Below are 20,949 nucleotides of genomic sequence, written 5' to 3' on the forward strand. Positions count from 1 at the left end.
AAACAACAATGATGTTATTGTGGGAGTCTACTACAGACCCCCAAGTCAGACAGAGGAACTGGATGATGTCTTTCAAGAACAGATGACCACACACTCAGAAAGGAGAGATGTAGTAGTGATGGGCGACTTCAACTATCCTGATATTTGCTGGAAGGCAAACTCAGCCAAATCCTCAAGTTCTAGCAAATTCCTCACTTGCCTTGGAGATAACTTCATTGTCCAAAAGGTGGAAGAGGCAACAAGGGGTTCAGCTATTCTAAATCTGATCCTAACCAACAAGGATGACTTGATTAATGGGGTGCAAGTGGTGGGATCTTTAGGTGGAAGTGACCATGTTCTCCTACAGTTTGTTATACAATGGAAAGGAGAAGCCAGGCATAGTCAAACACACATTCTAGACTTTAGGAAAGCCGATTTTAGTAAACTTAAAGAAATACTGGGTGTGATCCCATGGTCAACAATACTAAAAGAGAAGGGAGTTCAAGATGGATGAGAGTTTCTAAAAAGGGAGATACTGAAGGCACAATTTCAAACAGTTCCAGTGAGGAAGAAAAATGGGAGATGTCTCAAGAAACCAGGATGGGTGACTAAAGAACTTTCAACCAAGCTAGGTTTTAAGAGGGACATGTATAAGAAATGGAAAAATGGGGAAATCACCAAAGAGGAATTCAAACAAATAGCGAGCCTGTGTAGAGATAAAGTCAGAAAAGCTAAAGCGCAGAATGAACTCAGGCTTGCTAGAGAGGTTAAGAACAACAAAAAGGGCTTCTTTGGATATGTCCACAGCAAAAGGAAGAAGAAGGAAATGGTAGGGCCACTGCGTGGAGAAGATGGCAAAATGCTAACAGGAGACAGAGAAAAGGCAGAATTACTCAACACCTTCTTTGCCTCGGTCTTCTCAGAAAAGGCAAAGGGTGCTCAACCTGAGGATAATGGAGCAGAGGACAGAATAGGGGAATTTCAGCACAGAATAAGTAAAGAGATAGTAGAGGAACACCTTGTTAATCTAAATGAATTTAAGTCTCCAGGATCAGATGAACTACATCCAAGGGTATTAAAAGAACTGGCAAATGTAATATCGGAGCCATTAGCAATAATCTTTGAGAACTCCTGGAAAACAGGAGAAATCCCAGCAGACTGGAGGAGGGCAAACGTTGTCCCCATCTTCAAAAGGGGAAAAAAGAGGATCCAAACAATTATCGTCCAGTTAGTCTGACATCAATACCAGGAAAGATTCTAGAGCAGATCATTAAAAAGAGAGTCTGTGAACATCTAGAAAGCAATGTCATAATCACAAAAAGTCAACACGGGTTTCAGAGAAAGAAGTCATGCCAGACAAACCTTATCTCTTTCTTTGATAAAATTACCAGCTTGTTAGATGAAGGGAATGCTGTGGATATAGTATATCTTGATTTCAGTAAGGCCTTTGACAAAGTTTCCCATGACATTCTTGCAAACAAGCTTGTAAAATGTGGGCTAGACAAGGCAACTGTTACATGGATTTGTAATTGGTTGACCGGCCGAACCCAAAGGGTGCTCAACAATGGCTCTTTTTCAGCCTGGAGAGAAGTGATCAGTGGGGTCCCACAAGGCTCTGTCCTCGGGTCAGTTCTATTCAACATCTTTATCAATGACTTGGAGGACAAAATTGGGGGAATACTTATCAAATTTGCAGATGACACCAAATTAGGAGGAGTAGCTAATACTCCAGAGGACAGGATCAAGATTCAAAATGACCTGAACAGACTAGAAAACTGGGCCAAAGCTAACAAAATGAACTTCAACAGGGAGAAATGTAAGGTACTGCACTTAGGGCGGAAAAAATGAAAAGCACAGATATAGGATGGGGGACACCTGGCTGAATGAAACTACGTGTGAAAGGGATCTAGGAGTCCAAGTAGACCACAAGTTGAACATGAGTCAACAGTGTGATGTGGCAGCTAACAAGGCCAATGCGATTTTAGGCTGCATCAATAGAAGTATAGTGTCTAGATCCAGGGAAGTAATAGTGCCACTCTATTCTGCTTTGGTCAGGCCCCACCTGGAATATTGTGTCCAGTTCTGGGCACCACAATTCAAAAAGGACATTGAGAAACTGGAGCGTGTCCAAAGGAGAGCGACTGAAATGGTGAAAGGTCTGGAAACCATGCCCTATGAAGAACGACTCAGGGAGCTGGGGATGTTTAGCCTGGAGAAGAGAAGGTTAAGAGGTGATATGATAGCCCTGTTTAAATATTTGAAGGGATGTCGTATTGATGAGGGAGCAAGCTTGTTTTCTGCTGCTCCAGAGACTAGAACCCGGAGCAATGGATGCAAGCTGCAGGAAAAGAGATTCCACCTCAACATTAGGAGGAACTTCCTGACAGTAAGGGCTGTTCGACAGTGGAACAAACTCCCTCAAAGTGTAGTGGAGTCTCCTTCCTTAGAGGTCTTCAAACAGAGGCTGGGTGGCCATCTGTCAGGGATGCTTTGATTGTGATTTCCTGCATGGCAGGGGGGTTGGACTGGATGGCCCTTGTGGTCTCTTCCAACTCTACGATTCTATGATTCTATGAGTGCTTTGCCTCTAGTTCTAGCAAAAAGCAACAAGTCTATCCTAAATCCCTGTTATGTGTCCTTTACACTAAACAGTATAAAAGCTGTGAAATGTGCCAATAGGTAACACATCACCTTAGTTTCAAAACAATATGTTGCAGTTGAAAAATATCTTTAAAAGCTCAAAAATCAAACAGTTTTCTACAAAAGTTAAAATCCTTTCTCCAGTATCATTTCTCAATATATAATCCACAAACGAGATATCTGAAAACACAAATCCATGCAGAGCTGCTTATATTCAACATATTTGGTGATTTTATATTTATTTATTTATTTATTTATTTATTTATTTATTTATTTATTGCCATGTGAAACATCTCTATTTGTCTTATTAATTTATATCTTGACACAGATGGCACCAACTGTAGTGCAACAAGTCTAGCCACTAGCGGGGATAGGAGATGCACCCCTTCTTCTTAGCAATTTTGTGCCTATGCTCCTAACACATAAACTGTTGTGTACAGGAGAGAATGGACTAGACTCAGAGACAGAATGTTTCTGCCAGTGGAATCCACTTTGAGACCACTTTTACTGCCTTAGCTCAATGCTAGGGAATTCTGGGAACTGTCATTTTGTGAGACATTTAGCCTTCCCTGTCATAGAGCTTTGGTACCTCAATAAACTACAATTCCCAGGATTCCCTAGCATTGTGCCAGGGTAGTTAAAGCAATCTCAAACTGGATAATTTCTCCAGTGTGTTTTGGACCTCGTAGAAGCATGTGTGGGGTTTTGAATGTGGGAATGACACTACATACTTTGGTTTTTGCCAACACTCACGTATTAAAATTTCTTGGATTTGTATATGCTATTGAACAGTATAAATGCTGCTGGAAACATTTGGGGTGGAAGAAGAGATGCAGCAGGCCACTGGAAAACTTGATTTCAAAGCTTGCAAGATACCATGCTTTACAGCAGGAAGATCAACTGTAGAAAAGGTAGGCCCAAATTTTTACCCCTTCATTCCCCTCAGTAGACTCCATCAATGAACCAAGGTCATCAGACTATATGATAGATAGATAGATAGATAGATGATAGATAGATAGATAGATAGATAGATAGATAGATAAATAAATATTTTTCCCATGAAATTTTCCATTAACTAAATGGAATACTTTTCCACCATAACACTGAATGCCCTAGAAATGGACCAGAAGCCCTTCCACCAAAATCAGAAAAACGTTGGCTGAAATTAAAAAGTAAGAGAGTGACATCACTTCCACTTTTGATTTTAACCAATTTTGAGGTGATTTTTAAGGGGCTATGGCACATTTCTAAAGTATGTGGGGGGCATGAAGAAGCAAACACGCAGCATTTTGCAGCAGATTTGAACTACTTGGGGTGCAGGTACAGGTGGAAAATCACTTGAATATTTGGGGGGGGGATAGAGGGGTTGCAGGGTTTGAGGGGCTTCAGGGCTAAACTTTGAGGCCCAAGTTTCACATGTACGCCATGGTCCACACTTTGTCCACCCCTGTTTTAGAACTACCTTTCTCAACCTTGACTTTTCCAGATGTGTTAGATGAAAAATACCTCCATCTATTTTGTTACCAATGAAATTGGATCTGGAAAATATCATGCTTGAGATCATACTTTAGATGAGCATTTTTCAAGGAAACAACAATAAGGTAGGTCATTTTTGGGCAACATTGTCAAGTAAAGTATTCTATGCCATTTTCTTAATCAACTTTTTTTCCTATTATATTCCCTGGTGAAGAGGTTACCCAAATGACCTATAGTAACAGGTTAAGCTAGGACAGTTTTTCAGGCATAGAGGAGAAAGAAGGTGAGAGAGACTCTCCCCCATATTCAATGATCTTAGATGAGTTAGAGTTACTTTTTTATTGCAATGTTACATAAAAATGCAACTGAACGGTAATTAAATATAGATGTCTGCCCCCCCCCCCCCTTTTTGCCAAGAGTAATTACTTTTTATACCAAACAATGCATCATGCAATCCTTATTGAAAAAGACAATGTCTTCTTTAAAGAAGGTTCTACTATGATGTAAAGGGGCTGATCCACATTGCCATGTGAGATAAAACAATACAGATCTTATTATTCCCCAGAATATGTTCTACCGCCCTCTCCTTTCTTGCCAAAGGTTCTGCCACAATTTCTTACTTTAATATGGCATCTTACGATTGTATAGTGGATGAATATTTTCTGGTTCTTTCTGCATACCTTTGAAAGATTGATACATAGAAAGCAGATATTTTCATGGAATAGGGGCTCATTTCAGGTCAACAAGAATAAAAATACAAATGTGAAAACAGTTCAAATAAAAACCAAGACCTACATATGCTGGAATAGCTCAAATAAAACCTGAGATCTCCAGAGATTCAATTCTGAGAACTTGAAAAATCCATCTTAAAGGAACTCACATTGTTGCCTTCTGTGTAGCTTTCCTCTGAGCAAAGACATCTATATGGGTTAGTAGTTGTGTCACAGTGATCAGCATGGCCAAGACAATTACACCTGTAGAAAAATAAAGCTATTGAGAAAAGAGCATTGATGTATCATTTGAGAGGGCATCTTCCTGTTATTTTTACACTGTCATGAATGTAATTGTCTGCTTCTGTTAAGGATAACCATCTCAGAAAAGGGGCTTTTAAGTGCAGTAACCATTTCACGTCTCTCTCCACTCAGCATTTATAAATGTCAAGTAAGTGCGGCTTTCCAAGGGAGTAAATTGACAGGACATGTTGCAGACCAACTATTAAGTGATCAAATGTACATTATGTGCTTTCATTACTTACTATGCAGATGCAAGGCTCTAATTATTAATTACAGTTAACACCTGTGTTTTCAACATTAACTCTTCCATTTATAACTCTATGCTTCCTTAAAGACATTACTTGAATTTATGTATTTGTTCTTAGTTTTATATCATGTTTTCTTGAGGAGCTACAATAAGGAGAAAAAATATATAATAAAAACAGGGCCACAAACAATTAACACATAGAAAGCAGTAAAATTCCTAACACCAGCCTCATAGATGTGCTTTAAATCAACTACCAAGCACTCCAGGATGCTACTGAAACAAGATTTTATACATTTTTTCAAACAACAAACAGTAAGAGCCTCCCCCCCCCCCGCCCTGCAAAAGGAGCATCTTTGGCTGCATTCGCTCTGCAGAAATAATCCAGTTTAACACCACTGTAACTGCCATGGCTCAGATGCATCCAGGAGATGATAAATGCCTCAATATTCTACTTACTTAATGGAGGATGTAGTGCATCCTCTCCTTAAGAGGATGTCCCTGAACTCAGAGGTAGGCAAGAACTACTGTTTTAAAACTAATATCTCATATTTTAACAAAGCAGTTAAATGTGTGATGGGCAGGCAGTTTCAGATGTTCTTGGAGGAAACAAATGACCTAGACCTATTTCAGACTGTTTTTAGGACAGCGTACAGTATTGCAATCTTGGGCAAGTTACACTCTGTCAGCCTCAGAGGAAGGCAAAGGCAAACTTCCTCTGAAGAAACTTGCCAAGAAAACCCTATGACAGGTTTGCCTTAGGTTTGCCATAAGTCAGAAACTACTTAAAGGCACACGACAACAATGTCCAACAACAAGAGTATGGAGAAAGCCTCAGTTGCTCTGGCTGATGACTTGGTTGCTCTGGCTGATGACCCTGTTGATCTTCCTAGATCTCCCAGCTGCTTTTGATCCCATTGATCTTGGTATCCTACTGGACTGGCTCTGGGCGTAGAAGACACTGGCTTACCTAATATCTGCAAGGTTAGTCCCAGTCAGATAATGGCGTTGAGGGACTCCTTTTCAGCCCCATGGCCATTGTGCTGTGGAGAGCCACATGACTCTCATCTTGTCTTCCATAATGTTCAATATCTATGTGAAGCTGCTAGGGGAGATCATTAGGGATTTGGGTGCCATCAGTATGCTGATGACAGTTGGCAATACTTGTTCTTGTCATCTGAATCAACTGGGAATGCCAAAGTGCTGGAGCAGTACCTGGATGCTGTAATGGGCTGGATGAGTGCCAATAAAGTTAAGCTGAATCCTGATAAAATGGCCTTTAGGTGTGAGAATAGAATACCAGTAGGTTACATGCCCTGGATCAGGGACGTAGCCAAGGGGGGGGGTGTCTTGGGGTCTGGACCCTCCCCTTCCATTAGAAAAATGAATGGTGTGTGCTGCTGCGCCACCACACACAAGCCTCATTATAATGGTGGCACTTAGTCTGGACCCCCCCCCCCTTCCTAAAATCCTAGCTACGTCCCTGCCTGGATGGAGTGGCACTCCCCCAAGAAAACAGGTGTGTAGTTTGAGAGTACTCCTACATCCATCTTGTCATTGAAGGCCCAGATAGACATGGTGGCTCGCAGTCCTTGGGGCTAGTTTTGGCTGGTCCACCAGCTTCAGCCTTTCATGGATAGGGATTTAGCCCCAGTAGTCCTTGTATTCATTAGTAATCCTGATTAGACTACTGCAATGTACTGTATGTGGGCCTACCTTTCAAGACAACTATGGCCTATTACAGACTGCCAAAATAAAGCTGCTTCGGGTCTCTTTGGAGGTATGCTGTTTAAATGATGCATGGGTCCTAAGAATCCGGAAGCTGCACCAAAGCTGCACTCTGGTGCTTAGGAATGGAGTGTGGCTTTAGCGTGACCTCCGGACTCTTAGGACCCATGCATCACTTAAATAGCATACCTCCAAAGAGACCCGAAGCAGCTTTATTTTGGCAGTCTGTAACAGGCCTTAGAAACTGCAGCTAGTGCAAAATGCAGCAGCTAGTCAGCTCATTCAAATGCCACACAGACACCATATAACACCAGTTCAGAAGGAATTGCACTGGATGCCATTATGTTTCCAGTCTGAATTCAAGATGCTGGTGATAACATTTAAAGTTCTAAACAACTTGGGACCTTGAGGGAGCACATCTCTCTATGTATGCCTGCCCAAGAATTGAGATCTTCTGTCTCCCACCAGTAGGGGAAATGCATTTCAGGAAAACATGGGAGAGGGCCTTTGCTGCAGTGCCACACCTGTTGTGTTGCACTTACATTATAGGTTGGAGCCAGCTTGAATTCCTTACACACACACACACACACACACACACACACACACACACACACACACATATATATGAAATTAAAAGAGAAGGGAGACTTGACAACTCTTTATGGCCCTGAACCTCCTCTAATAAATGTTATGATGATAATGTTTCAGACTGGACCAGCAGAGCTAGAGACGTAGATAGAGATAAGATTGTTTGCTTGATTTAAATTACTGTTTTAGGTTGTTTTTAGGGCACAGGCTCAGGTGACAGAATATGCAGATAGAACAGTATACAATAATCACAATATCATAATGACACATCTCAAGATGCTTCCGAAAGAAACTCAAACAAACAATCACATTAAAATGTTGATAAGGTAATGACTCAAAGGCCCACTTTGAAGACCCTGGTATGGTCCAATTGTAGTGAGATTCACAGGCCACAGCTAAGAAAAACCTATGCTTTGTGCTCACCAATATATATATTTTCATCAATATATTTCATTATATGGGCAATGGGCAAGCACAGGAGTAAGGCTCCTGAGACTAATCTTGACATACAAATAAAATCATAAGGATAAAAGTGGTTCTATAGATAACCTAACCCTTAAAACACTTCAAATTTTAAAGGTAAATAAGTCACTAGGGTTGGAGTCAGTAACTCATGGTGTCACCCCTCGATTGATCTTCTCCCATTTCACACTATACAGAATCCTTAGTAATGCTTTTTCTGCACTAATGTTACTCGTAAATCATAATTCCCATATACCACTGAATTAAAAGCTAATAGTGATATAAACAGCTAGCGAAATTAAAATCATACTTTCGAATTACATTATTTTACACACAAGCTAAATGTATTTACATATGCAAAGTGAATATTTGGTTAAAATGTGATGTTTTAAAAGAAAATGTTAAAAGAATAAAAGTTTTTTTTAAAAAATCAATTTTTTTTAAAAAAATCAATTTTAAAATTTTGAAATTTTAATTTTGAAAAATTTCCCTTCTCTTCCTCTGAGCTTCACGCCACTCCCACCATTTCTTAAAGCATTTTAAAGAGAAGCAGATGAATGCTACAGCCTGCTTCTGCCAAAAGGTAGGTGCTTGAGATGACACAGGTGAGAGGACATCATTTTCTTCAGTACCTTGTCAAAACATCAAGAACTTTAGAGGTTGACTTGTTAGTTGTTAACAGCTATAGGTATAAGCATCATTTCTTTACCCTAATCATCATCATCATCAAATGTGAATCGGCTGCTCAAAGTGTATCCTAGGGTGCATCTACACTGTAGAAATAACACAGTTTGATACTACTTTAAGTGCTGTAGCTACTTAAAGCTCCTATGGAATCCTGGGACTTGTAGTTTTACAAGGTCCTTCTCTTCCTCTGCCAAAGACTGCTGGTGCCTCACAAAACTACAAATCTCAGGATTCCGTAGGATGTAGCCATGACAGTTAAAATGGTGTCAAACTGCATTATTTCTACAATGTAGATATATCCCTAAAAGATTCCACAGCCTGATACCTTGGGATTTTATTGAGAAGCATAATCACCATAAACTCTACTTTGTCAGGATTGTGCAAAAACAACTGAGGCAAAGTAAACTTTCATTGTCCTCACCACAACAATGTTAGCCTGAACAAAAGAAGCATCTCTGGTCATTTGGGATCACAGTAGGTCATCTGTCATCTGTCCTGTAATCAATAACCATTTCATTGCTCTCAGCTCCTCAGACTACCAGGCAGAACTCTGAAGTTCGGTAAAGGGTATTTGAAAGCAATCATATATATAAACAAGGACCTCCATAAAAATGATGGCTAAGATACCAAGAATGTCCCAAGAAGAATTTAGAAAAATCTATGGATTCATCAACTTTCACCCTTCAAGGTGAAATAGGTAGTCTAAAGTTAATGGTACTTTGGCATGCCATGTAATTAGGGCAAGATATTATCAGAGATAGCCACAAAATCCTGAGCCAGTCTAAACAAACCATTCCCAATGTAACAGGTGAGGCTCCCAAAACCACCAGCGCTGTAGTTCTCAGCACCTTCCTCAAGATGGCTTCCCCCTATTTTAGCATGGAGAATATTATGGCACAATAGAATATCATTATTGTCTCAGGTTTCCAGCACCAAATATTGACTGTTGGTATACCTCATCAGACGTATGGCATCCTCACAGACCTAGGATTTCTCTTCTTCAGTCATTATCGGCAATTTAGCCATTACTCTGATGGACATTTCATCTTTTGTCCAATTGTGTCTGGGGTTGCATTTGCACTGCAGAAATAATGCAGTTTGGCATCACTTTAACTGCCATGGCTGAATGCTATGGAATTCTGAGATCTGGAGTCTTGTGAAATATTTAATCTTCTCTGTCTGAGAGCTCTGGTGCCACAACAAATTACAACTCCCAGGATTCCATAGGATGGAGCCATGGGAGTTAAGGTGACGTCAAACTGCATTATTTCTGTAGTGCAACTGCAGCCTCAGTCATACAAGTGAGGGCAATGAGTTTTTACATGCAATCCTAATCCTGACAACATGAATATATTTAAAGGATAAAGAAAGGTTAACTGTGGGCCTCAACAGAGAGGCGAGAAGAAAGCTGCTTCAAGTCACTTTGAAGGTATGCTGTTTAAATGATGCATGCATCCCAAGAGGTCACAAGCTGCATCAAAGCCATGCTCCGCCTCTTAGGACGCATGCATCATCTAAATAACATACCTCCAAAGTGACCCGAAGCAGCTTTATATTGGCCTGCCTGTTCGGGCCCTTTGTTTTAACAAGATATTTCCACTCAATTTCAATGGGTCTTGAGAATAACTCTTATTGTTTACAGGTGTGACCAAACAAATACATTTTTCAGCCAATTGCTGAGACCACAGACCTATTTTCATTTGTATATTGATGCATATCTAGAAATGTTTTTTTTAAGAAGAAAAGCTATTGAAATATAAACAATATACTAATATAACCTTTGAACACAACATGAACATAAAGGGGGAGAGAGTTATATTTATTTAACATAGCTGTTCAATAAATAGTGTCTTGTGTTACCTCTAAAAGTCTATGAGATGGACAAAATATTTACAACACAATAAAGAAGTAAAAACAAAAACATCATAGACATTTTAACCAACAACCACAAATTCATATTGCTTGCTAAGGAAAGATGGCCTAATACATTTCTTTTAAAACAGAAATTCCAAACTTAAAAATAAAATAGCACATTTTTCACTGGAGACTCAGTCATTACTTAATTTGCATTTTATTTACAGGGTGTAATTATGCCTTCAATAAGACTTCTGACTTAACATATACAATAAAGTTGTCAGTCATAGATAATGCAACACTTTTGCTGACAGAAGCCTCATTTTAAAAGGGAAAAACTAGCTAAGACAAAGAGTTTCATTCATTATTAAGACTATTACAACTGCCATATATGGAAGTCCATAATAAAAAATTAGAGTGCCACTGGAGCAAAGCATCAATCAGGCTTTCAATCATTCATACCTGTCTGTAAGAGTTAGCAAAAAAGCATTATTGACAGATTAAAACATGTTGAAGATTTTTATTTTTTCTAAAAAAGAAAAGATACTCATTGAATATGGGATACGATTATTTTGGATCTGCAATAATGCTATGAAACAGCACGCTGACTCATTTGCAAGAGCATAACATCTTAGTGAACTATTAACTTTCAAATATCTTCACTTTTAATAGGAACGGTAACCAGCCTACCTTCCACTGACTGTAATTTCATCAACTCCATAATATCTATGTCTAAAGTCAATCCAAGGCACAGTAGTATGATACTGCCCAAGTAGATGAATCTTTATTTGGGAGGCTTTCACAAACTCTTGAAGTGATGGGGTATTGTAGAAGTCATTGTATCCAGGCCGGCGATTTGGTTCTGGTGTAAGAACACTGAAAGTAATATTTCCACGGGAATATGGAGTAAAGCTGTTCAAGAAAAGGGGGAAAGCAGCAGAATGGTGTATATATTTCATAGAGTGCTTTCACATTTCAGTTTTTTTCAGAGTTGTCCAGTTTATTAAATATAAATATTATCATGATGTTGCTATATAAAATCCAAATGCATGTGTTTTTTTAAAAAAATACATAGAATTATAGTCTTGAGTTTCTAATTCTCAGCAATTAAGTATAAATTATAAAATACAATATTCACTCACTTACAGACCAAAATGTGGAATCATGACAGTATAGTTTTGTAATTTCCTATGGTGGTGGAATTGCAAGAGGCTATGCTACTGGTAGCAGTGCTGCTGGTAAGATCCCCAATGTCAGACGGACTTTTGTTGGGGAACCAGACTAAATGTGCCAAACAGCTACTAGGCGGTAGTGATAGTGGCAGAAGATCTGTTCAAGACAATGGCAATGACACCATGGAGCTTATTGCATGGGGCTCTAGGAACGCAGCTAGCATGGAACAAAAGGGGGCAGAAAGAGAACAGAACAGGGAAAGATGCATTATACCGCATGCCGGAATGCTGCCGATGCTGCCAGAAGTCTCTGTTCCATTCTGTTCCCCATCTGTCCCAGAGATAGCAATTTTCAAGAACTGTTCCGAACAGTTCTTGAAAATGGCCTCCTCTGGGACAGATGGGGAATGCAACAGGAACTTCTGGTGGCATCGGTGATGTTCCAGCATGTGGTAAAAAGTGTCCTTTTCCCACTCTGTTCCCTTCCTGCCCCCTTTCGTTCCATGCTAGCTGCATTCCTAGAGCCCCCTGCAATAAGCTCCTATATCTAGCACACATTAGTACTGTACAGAAAGCAATGGTAAACCACTTCTGAAGCTTTTACCTTGAAAGCCCTACGATGAGCAAATTCAAACTGAAATGATAGATAGTGCCAGAAGATGTCACTCCCAGGTTGGAAAGCACTCAACAAGCAACTGGAGAAGATTAGAGGACAGCTTGAGTAGCACTGAAAATTTTCAAACCTGACTGAATCACTGGGAAAACATTGCTCAAACGTGGATGAAGCATGCATGTGTGGAAGCCAGGTGCGTTTCCTCAATCATCATGCAATTATCGCTCCTTCTTAGCATCCCTGAATCATTCCAGGGGAGCAGATTTCCTATGAATGCAAACTTTGTGTTCATAGGAAATCCACTCCCCTTGAGACAATTCAGGGATGCTAGAAGGAGTGATGATAGCATGACTATTGAGGAAGCGTGCCTGGCTTACACACTTACACGCATACACTTCCTCCACATTTGAGGGACGTTTGAGCAACGTTTTCCCAGCAATTCAGCCAGGTATGAAAATCTTCACTGTGGCTAATTATGGAATTGGGCTCAAGCTGAAAGGACATTCAGCTGTTGATGTGCTCAGAGGTGAAAGAAAAGTCTCAAGCTGCACAATACATATTATAGAAGCATGGAATATGAGAAGCATGAATCAGAGGAAGGAAAACATTGTAAAACAAACTGAATGTGCAAACATTGCAATACTTGAGGTAAGCAAGCTAAGGGGAATATAAATGGGACATTCTGAGTCAGAGAATTACACAGTGTTTTACTCAGGAAATGAAATTCAAAGAAGAAATGGGGTGACATTAAAAATAAGCAGAGATGTAGCAAGGGATATATAGTCTGTCCTTGGTATTGGCAGTCTCTAGAGCATCCACATATGGCCATGTCCCATTGTTGTCAATCGTGATGCATGCACACAGCCATGACAACACAGTTGTGTGCATGTTGCATAATGGGACTTGAGGTCATGTGGTTTTTCCTATCCATGAAGTGGGGGAGGGGGTCTAGAATGAAACCACCATGGATATAGAGGGGTGACAGTAATGTACAGTCCAACAAAATCATTTCAAAAAGACTTCAGGGAAAACTCATCAATATAACCATAATCAAGGTTTATACTCCAACTACAGAGGCAGATGAAGAAGAAATTGAAAAATTCTGTTCTGGTGGCCAGGAGAAAATTCAGCATACACCAAAACAGGATAAGCTGGTAATCACAAGCAGTTAGAATGCAAAAGTAGGAAACATAGTAGAACCAATCATGGTAAGAACAAATATTGTTCAGCACAAACACATTCTTCAGGCAAGCAAAGCGATGACTGTACACATGGACATTGCCTGATGGCCCATATAGAAATCAAATAGATTATATAATTGAAAGCAGAAGCTCCACTCTCTTTGCAAAAACAAGACCAGGAGCAGATTGTGATGCAGACCATGAACTGCTCCTATTAAAAATTAGAGTAAAGCTAAATAAGAACACCAAAATCAATCATTGTGCCAAAATACAACCTGAAGAACATCCCTTTGGAATGTAAAAATGATGTGAAAAATAGAATTGCAGAAATAATCCAGTTTGATACCATTTTAGCTGCCATGGCTCAATACTATGGAATTGTAGTTTGTTGTGGCACCAGAGCTCTGTGATAATCAACACTGTAGATGCACTGGTAGAAACAACTACAAGTCACAAGCAACAGGGTGAAAACTGGAGGCTTCCATGTTGGTAGATGGTGAATATGCTGTAGGTTTCAATACTCATTTAAAGAAATTATACAAAGTGCTGGATCCTATTGTTAACGTAAGTTCAGCACATTGGGTAATCTTTTACAATTCAGGGTAGAACCCAGTATGGATTCATTGTTCCACTAACACTAACAGCAGCCATGACTGCCCACATGTCAGTGCAACATCATTCGGAAAACCCAAGTAGCTTTATATGATAAATGCTCAAACAATCTGCTCAGTAAGTCTGACTTAGGTCTTTGAGAGAAGAAGTAAAGTGTTTCCTTAATTTCTTTAAATTTCCACTGTATAGCAGCTCCTTGTTTACTATCACCTAAAGCTTCCTGTGATACAATGAATATACATAAGTCTTTAGAGGATATTTTAAAATTAGGTTTACTGTACATCTTCCCCATGCAACATCATTCACTTGAATCACTTCCTATTATCATTTATGTCATGTATTTGAAGAGAAAACAATGTTCCATTATAAAACATTTATGGCAACATTTTGCACATTAGCCATTGAATTCATTTTTTTAAAAGATGTGCTAATTTTCATGTTGGCATTTGTTCATATTTTCAGAAAAGATACTCATTATGAATATTGCCAAAACATGACCCTTTGCTCAGCCAATGAATTTGGAAATTTCTTGCTCTCATCCACTTCCACTCAATGCTAACAATGTGTTTTGTTGAAAAACAAATATACTCACAGTGACCTCTTGTTCCTCCCTTAGAATGTTGAATTGTGAAAGCCCAGAGAAAGATGCTGACACTTTAAAAGCCTAGCTGCCAAAAAAGGGGGGGAGGGGAACAAGCAGCAAAACAAACAGCTATTTCACCTGGTGAAATATTCCCTGATGGCTTTCAGACAAGTGCTACACAACTTTGATGTTGACTATATTCTGAATTTTGCCAAGGGTTGGTACAATCAGACAGTTATGGCTGAAGGCAGTCTTTTTTTTTTAAGAGGAAAAATAAAAGCTTGCATTATGCACAATGGGATTCTTGTAAAGGCAAGATATCTCTTCAACCATATAAAAAATATGTCCGTTTCAGCTACTGGAGAATTTGTAGCTTCTTGACTATGTGCTGCCTTCAGACGACTTGGCATGTGAGAAAATATGAGGTACAAGAAAGAGACTTTTTTCCTGTTTAGTTTTTAGCAGATGTCAGTCATTCATCCCAATATTCTTCCTTCTCCTTTTTCTTCTGGTATAGACTGACCCAATAGGCATCAGGCCAACACATTTCCTTTCCCCAATAAAATTGATAAAAACTTAAGATGGACAAAAACTTACAGTTCAGGGTAAAAACTTATCTCCAAAATACTCTACATTTAGAGGCCACTGACAATCAAAACTGCAATAAATTTAGAGATGTCTACTATCTGCTGGAATGTCCCTTGTCTACTGGAATTCAGTAAGAACACCCACCATTTATAATCATTGATAGAATTCAAGATGACTTTCAGAATAAAGAGAGTTATAAGTAGCCTTCAGACTAAGTCTCTATTAAATAAACTCTCTTTCCAACATCTTTTAGACCTTTCTTTATTATAATGCATGACCTTGGATATCAAGCTGGTTTATACACAAACAGATTTTATTGTTAGAAATCCAAATTTCATTGTCTGTGAGGTGCTGCTGGCTTCATAATATGTACAACAATTTAGAATTATTTATGTTGTTGCCTTTAGTATGTGACTTGACTCCTTGTGAACTACTTCATCTATGACCAGGACTTTCACAATGGCAGGATAGGTTACTGTTTGTTCATACCTAGGAAGCTGAAGGCAATTGACTGAATCTGGATATTCTAGTGATGCGTTGTTCTCCATTCCAAATACACTGCAGTCCCTTGCAAAGTATTGCCAGTCTTCCCAATCAGAATTATACTGCTTCTTCCTTTGAATATGTACAGCTGCAGGTTGTGGGCTGAAGAACTGAAGTATAATGTAAAACACCTATGGATGAACAGAAATACATGAAGTAATTACCTTAGTTCTTATATTTGTTGATACTTGATCCAGGTAAAGCTATTTATGAAGATCATAGCACTTTAAGGAACACAAAAAGCTCCCATACAGAATATTAGATCATTGGTTGACTTAGGTACTGTCTACACCAATTTACTCTTCAGATAGTTTCACCTGTGATTCTCATCAGGCCGAACCAGCATCAGCCAAAGTCAGGGATAAGTAATAATAAAGATAATAATAAAGATTTATTTCTAGCCCACCCTATCACAGAGAATCCAGGTGGGTTACAACAATAAAATACATCAAAGTTAGAATAAAATCCAAGAAGAAAACAATCCCTATACCCACCCTATAGGTTTGTAGCTCTAAAAATCTCAAAGGATTTTAGCTAGGGAAGACTGGTCTAACTGACTTTCAGAAGCTACAAGGTGTATTTTGGAAATGTTGGGGATTCTACAGTGCACCCTCCCCTTATGCAGGGATCCGTTCCAGATCCCTCTGCGTAAGGGGAAATCAGCATATGCTGAAGCCTCATAGGGGCTCATGCCTGTTGTGCACAGTGGTGTGATGGCGCACTTACACCACGGGCGTGCACCCCATTAGTTATTCCAGGGCAGGTGATGGGCTCTTCCGGTGTGGCTTTCAGCCATGCACTGTACCAAGCCATGGCTTCTCCACACACACCATCCTTCCCAATTTGCTAGGAAAGACCACATGTCATATGGCTAGACTTGATCAGGGAGGTCATGGGCCTGAATCTACAGGGCTTAAGCAGAGCAGTTGGAGGATGGGGGGCTTGGAGTTGTCTTATCCAAAGGGTCACCATGAGTCAGGGTTGACTTGATGGCAGTTAACAACAACAAGGCAGATATATCCCTAGATTTTCTTGGCAAAATTTGTTCGCAGAGGGCTTGCTATTGCCTTCCTCTGAGGTTGTGAGAATGTAACTTCCAAAGGTCACCCAGTGGGTTTCCATGGCTGAGCAGGGAGTCACACTTTGCCCTCCAGAGTCGCAGTCCAACACTCAAAATACTACACCATACTGGCTCACTTTAAATGTGATTGTGTACATCATTTAAGCACTGAGATAACCCAGAAAAAGCATTTCTCAGTAACTTTTGTGGACAGTCTAAAATGTGCATCATCTTTAATAGCAAAATATGCATCTTCAAAAAGGTGGGGGCTAGCCATATATTTGTGGGCCTCTGTTCTTCTATGCATTGTGGATTAATGTAGAAACAATTGAAGCAGCAAGAATTTTCTTCCTATGAGAAATGCAGGGTACAGAAGAGGAAAAGCTTTTGAAGGACAGTGAGAAGTATCCCATTCTACCTAGTGTTCCAAAGTATTTTATTAAATGAGGTTTATGAAAGATAACTCTAGATCCCATTTTGGAATGGGGGTAAATGTAGAGATATATACAGGTTTACTGGAAATATAAGTAGGTTTTTGCTAGCATGTCTTTCACCTTAAGCCTTGTAAACTTATGCAAGCTCTCAAAAACTATACTTATAAAACTGATCTTTGAAACCTCACAATCACAGTTAAGTTAAAGTGAAAAGTGAAGGAGGCTAAGCAGTGGTAACCATACTACAGATGGGAAAATTTCTGCTGAGAGTAATAACTAGCAGAAAGCTTTCTGTGAGCAGTTTGGGGACTTCCTCAGCTGGCCGTGTCCACATTAATTCTACTTGTAAGCTTTGAGGCGGGGGGGGGGGGGGGTCAGCTCATATAAAATGAGGTGCTGAGAGAAATGTATTATTATTAATATTGTATAATTATTTATACGAATGCCATGGGCTGTCAAAAAGACAAATAAATTGATCCTACAGCAATCTAGCTTGAACTCTCCCTAGGACTAAAAATGACTAAACTGGGGCTGTTGCATAGCATGCAACAGCCCCAGTTTAGCATAAAATGACATAATTCTTTGGAAAAGACAATAATGGTCAGTAAAGTTGAAGGAAATGGGAAAAGAGGAAGACTACAGTACAGGTGAACAGACTCAACTGAGGAAGCCACATCCCTAGGTTAGCAAGACCAGAGCAGGGCTGTTGGTGACTGGTGTTCATGGAGCGGTGTAACACATACTATGCCATACTACACTAACAGAAAATTCCCCTTGTAACTTCCTGCATCTTCTGATGTCTTTTTTTAAACAATTACCCTACCATATAAGTGAAACAATGTAACAATGTCTGAAATGACAAGGAATTTGGCAATAGCTCAGGCACAAGAAAAAACACAGAAGCCTTTTATCCAGTATACAGAAGTATGGCTGGGTCTAAGGTGTGTCTGAGCAACTTAAAAGATTCCTAAGAATTAGTCATGGCATTTCAGTAACAAGACCGTAACATCAGTCAGACTTTTACGAAAGACAGAGAAGGGTGCTGATTGTCCTAGGATGAATTTCAGGTTTGTAGTGATGTCCAACAGGCCTAGCTAGTGTTCTGCAACCTGGATATATGCCTAAGAAATCCCACTTTCCAGAAATCTCAATGGCAGTCAGGAATTTTTCAGAAAACAAGATGAAGTGGTATCCACATGAAGAATGTTTGCAAATCATTACATTTCTGCAATGGTAATATGGGGGGGGGGGGGGGGGGTTGGAAGGAAAGGTAATTTTTGCTTATCTGCTCTCACTTCAAAGCAACCATGTGGTATTACAAATAACTAGACTAGAATATAACTGAAAATTAATTCCTTTGAAAAGTCCTTGCATTTTTGGTGAGTCAATGAAAGTAAAGAGAAATGTCTAATCTCTACTTTTCAATCAATCAGTCATTCAATAGAATATTTGAAAGGAAAAATTTAAAATTACCTGGTATTGCCCATTTTCTAAGTCTATTGTAATGATTATGCCACGATTGACTTGTTCAATGGTGTTAAATACAGATGAAATCCATGAAGTTCCGATATCATTATCATTGATATAGCTCAAAGGATGAGCTTCAGGATTCAGTCTCAGCACTCTGTCATTAGTTGTGTCATCTGCAGTATTAGGGATGCAGTACCTATGTACCAAAGGATGTACCCTTGGGTGACTGCCAGGACAGCGGCATTCAGACTGGCTGTGGAGCTGAAGAAATCTTCCAGACCAAACTTCAAAAATGTCTCTAAAATAATAATAGTTAATAATATATAACAAAGAAATAACAAAGCAGTCAGAGTAAAAAACAAACATCGGTAGTCTATTCCCATATATAATGATATTAGCATAGATGCTTGCTCAAGGGCTCACTAATGATCCCCATCAAGAAAATGGGCAAAAGAAATAGGGCCTTTTCAGTGGTGGCTGCTCTCTAATGGAATATCCTTCCCTTAAAGTTATGTTAGCTCTCTCTCTGTCTGTTTAGGATTAGACCTTAAAGTCATAGATATTCCAGTCTGCTTTCAGTGCTGTTTACTGTATGTCTTTCAAGCTGTAATTTTATTTGCTGCTGCTATTTTTATTTTATTTATTTGTGAATTTAGTTTTGCAGTTTATTTTTTAATTTTTGTATGCCTTGAGAGGGAATATAAAGGTAATATGAAAGGTAATATAAAAAGTTTAAACAAGCAAACATACAAAGAGCTACCTAACCATCCAAACATTGTCTAAATGGTGTTTGGTAAAGCCAGCTGTTATTATATACTTTTGTATAAACAAAATGTTTTAAGTTAGCAATATGATATATTTTACATTACCATTTTTTTGGTGCCATGAATCCACAAGTTTTCCATTTAGCAGAATTACTATTTTGGGGGATGAAACATTAAATGTCACTATAAAAATGAGTCTCAATTCTCTCCAGGATAACACATTGATAAGTACTCTTTTACGTTGGTCCTTCAACCAGCTATAAATTCATCAGCAGGATTACTAAAGAGAAGCATTGTCTATCTTTTCACCCACAACATCCATGCTCTTAGAAGACTATGGCTGCTGTCCCTATACCAGTGGCCCAAAATCACAGTCCATGAGGAGAGCCTACAATTGACTGTGTAGGCCTGGAAACACAGCATGCCTCCCGATTTCTTTCTCCTTTATGTCACATTCTCCCAAGTTCTTGCCTTGCGCATATGGTGTTTTCTTTTTTTTCCCTATGTTCTATTCTGACACGGCAACCTTGCTCTTATGGTGGGCATAGCTTAATATATCCTTATACCAGAAAATAAACATGGTATATATCTCACATGTCACTGCAGCAGGTCTTGCACTATCTATGGCGGGGTACAGACGGGCAGGGGAAGACGTCTTAGAGGTGTATTCTGCTGAATACGGAGCCTCCAGACCGCCCACCCCGGGGGCGTGGCTCAGGTGTATGGGGCTTCCACATGGGGGGCAGTGAAGACGTCTCACCTGGGGCCGTTTCTGACCCGCAGTTTCCATACCGCCGCCTCAGAGGACGCTGCAAAGAGAGAGGCAGCTTCTGCACGGGCAGCCAAAAACGGGGCTTTTTTTTTTCTTTTGCCGGCTGGCGGATGCGCAGCTGCGCAGCTGCGGCGCTCAGCACCGGCGGCAGAAAGCCTATGTGCACATTTAAAGCGCCCAGGCCCCTTTAAACTTTTTCCCTCGCCCTGCCCAAGAACAATGGTGGTCTCCTGCCAGCTGGTGATCAGCTGGTGTTGGCATCCTTGTCCGCTTGCACGTTGGTAGTGTCACCAGCATCATGGATGCCTCCTCTCCTTTGGTCCCCATGCTCTTGCTGAATCTGCAATGCACAGCCACAGCTGTCGCCGCTGCCACCGCTGTCCCCCTGCCATCCCCCATCACCTCCCTTGTACATATGTAAATATTTAAAGTTTTAGGGGTTTTTTATTGTTAGGTGAAAATGGCACAGGAATGTGTGTAGGGGTT

General features: G+C 39.8%; 1 protein-coding gene across 1 annotated transcript in view; it reads right to left on the reverse strand.

Annotated features, from left to right (window-relative positions):
• Window positions 1–20,949, reverse strand: part of USH2A (usherin) — a 665,032-nt gene that overhangs the window by 574,330 nt on the left and 69,753 nt on the right. The window contains exons 5-8 of the mRNA XM_089528326.1: window positions 18,931–19,225; window positions 15,910–16,094; window positions 11,362–11,583; window positions 4,976–5,069 (exon numbers count right to left, since the gene is read on the reverse strand). Of these exons, the coding sequence (XP_089384452.1) occupies window positions 4,976–5,069; window positions 11,362–11,583; window positions 15,910–16,094; window positions 18,931–19,225 (796 nt within the window). The remainder of the gene's footprint in view (window positions 1–4,975; window positions 5,070–11,361; window positions 11,584–15,909; window positions 16,095–18,930; window positions 19,226–20,949) is intronic.

Source organism: Sceloporus occidentalis, unplaced genomic scaffold (genome assembly GCF_023333645.1).
Source record: "Sceloporus occidentalis isolate IW3139 unplaced genomic scaffold, rSceOcc1.0.p SCAF_6, whole genome shotgun sequence".
Classification (NCBI taxonomy): Eukaryota; Metazoa; Chordata; class Lepidosauria; order Squamata; family Phrynosomatidae; genus Sceloporus; species Sceloporus occidentalis.